General features: G+C 33.5%; 1 protein-coding gene across 1 annotated transcript; it reads left to right on the top strand.

The window, feature by feature from the left end:
* The first annotated feature begins 264 nt into the window (after positions 1 to 264).
* Positions 265 to 765, top strand: LOC139874426 (protein FAR1-RELATED SEQUENCE 5-like). Its single transcript, XM_071861860.1, has one exon. It carries the CDS (start codon positions 265 to 267, stop codon positions 763 to 765), a length of 501 nt encoding a protein of 166 aa, XP_071717961.1.
* Positions 766 to 1,759: the final 994 nt, after the last annotated feature.

Raw genomic sequence — 1,759 nt, 5'->3', positions numbered from 1 at the left:
GTCGTAATGTTAATGTCGAAAGCTGGTATAAGACCTTCTGATATCACTAAAACAGTTAATGCATTTAGAGGCAATGAAGGGGATAAACTTACTCGAGTTCAGTGTTCTAGTATTGTTTGTAACGAAAAGAAAATTAACTTGGGGAAAGAGTGCCATGGGGTGATCATGCATTTTAAAGAAAAGGCTGATGTAGATAAAGAGTTTAACTTGGGGAAAGAGTGCCATTACAATCTGGTACGATGATTTCAATAATACATACTCTAAATGGGTAAAAGCGATACTGTTGAACAATTTGAATCAAAATGGGAAGATTTGAAAGAGAAGTATCAAATAGGTGATGACACTTGGTTGGGAAACATGTATAAGTTGCGTCATTTTTGGATAAAAGTATATTTGAAGGATACATTTTTTGCTGGCATGACAACGTGTGGAAGATGTGAAAGCATGCATTCATTTTTTGTAAACTCTAAGACCATGTTAAATGATTTTGTGTTACAATATGACAAAGCGGTAGCTTTGAGGAGAGGTGCCGAAGAAGATCAAAATTTTAGAACTTTAAACTCTAAACCTACATTACATAGTGACCATCCGATTGAAGCAATGGCAGCAAAATGTTATACTCGGAATATGTATGATGTCTTTAGGAAACAGTGGAAGGCTAGCCTTGATTGTGGTCACCAAAAGATGATGAAAGGTTCTGATTTCGTGACATATAAAGTTGGATTTTTGGGAGGGAATAAAGAAAATTGGAAAATTGTTGAGTAATGGACAACTTCTGATTATTTTGCTAGGTGTTCATGTGCTATATTTGAAACTTATGGAATATTATGCAAACATATTTTGTATATCATGAGGAAGAAGTTACTAAGCAAAATTCCTAATCACTATATATTACCAAGATGGACGCTCAAAGCAACATACAAAAGTACAAGTGTCGGGATAAAAAGTCGAGATTTGAATGATGATGCTACTAAAGAAGTTAGTTTGTTAACTTTGTGGTCTCTTCGAGCAAAGTTTAATAAACTAATTAAGTATGGAAGAGATTCCCCCACTGAAATGGAGAAAATTGACAATACTATTAATGATCTATTAGAAGAGCAAAATAGAAGGAAAAAGTCAAAATTTGAGTTGAATACTAACTTTACTTGTGATAATGATGCATCCACACAACAACAAACATCACACGAGGTTACAGTTTTTGATCCTAAAGTTCCGGTTAAAACGAAAGGGCGGCCAAAAGGAGCAACAAGAATAAAGTCGGGTATGGAACTAGCTATGGATGCGAAAAAGAAAAAAAACTTGTGGTTTTTGCGGAGAAAAAAGTCACAGCAAAATTGGATGTCCAACAAAAAAGGTTTGTTGAAGTTAAATAATGAAAATTGTTATTCTTTTGTGTTTAAATTGTAATGAATCTTATATTGTGTTGCAGATGGCTAAAGCACATCACTAGGGTGTGGTCTTGCTGGATTCATGGACTTTTGCTAGAGCAGCTATTATTTTCTCTTGGTTTTCTTTTTGGAAAAACTGAAAGTATGCAGTACTCAAATTGCATTTTGTTGATTTTGGTCTCATTTAAGTTCGAAATATGGAACAATTTTGGTTTTATTCGAGTTGGAACAATTGGAACAATTTTACTATTTGTTTGTTCTCATGCAACTAAGCTATTCTTACTTTAAAAATGTATCTAGTAGTAACAGTGATATTGTTGCTCTTCTAAGTATCAATAATAGTGTTAGAATTCTAGTATGGCTACTATTAT

This window comes from Rutidosis leptorrhynchoides, chromosome 11 (genome assembly GCF_046630445.1).
Source record: "Rutidosis leptorrhynchoides isolate AG116_Rl617_1_P2 chromosome 11, CSIRO_AGI_Rlap_v1, whole genome shotgun sequence".
NCBI classification, from domain to species: Eukaryota; Viridiplantae; Streptophyta; class Magnoliopsida; order Asterales; family Asteraceae; genus Rutidosis; species Rutidosis leptorrhynchoides.
This window is presented reverse-complemented; position numbering and strand designations above follow the sequence as displayed.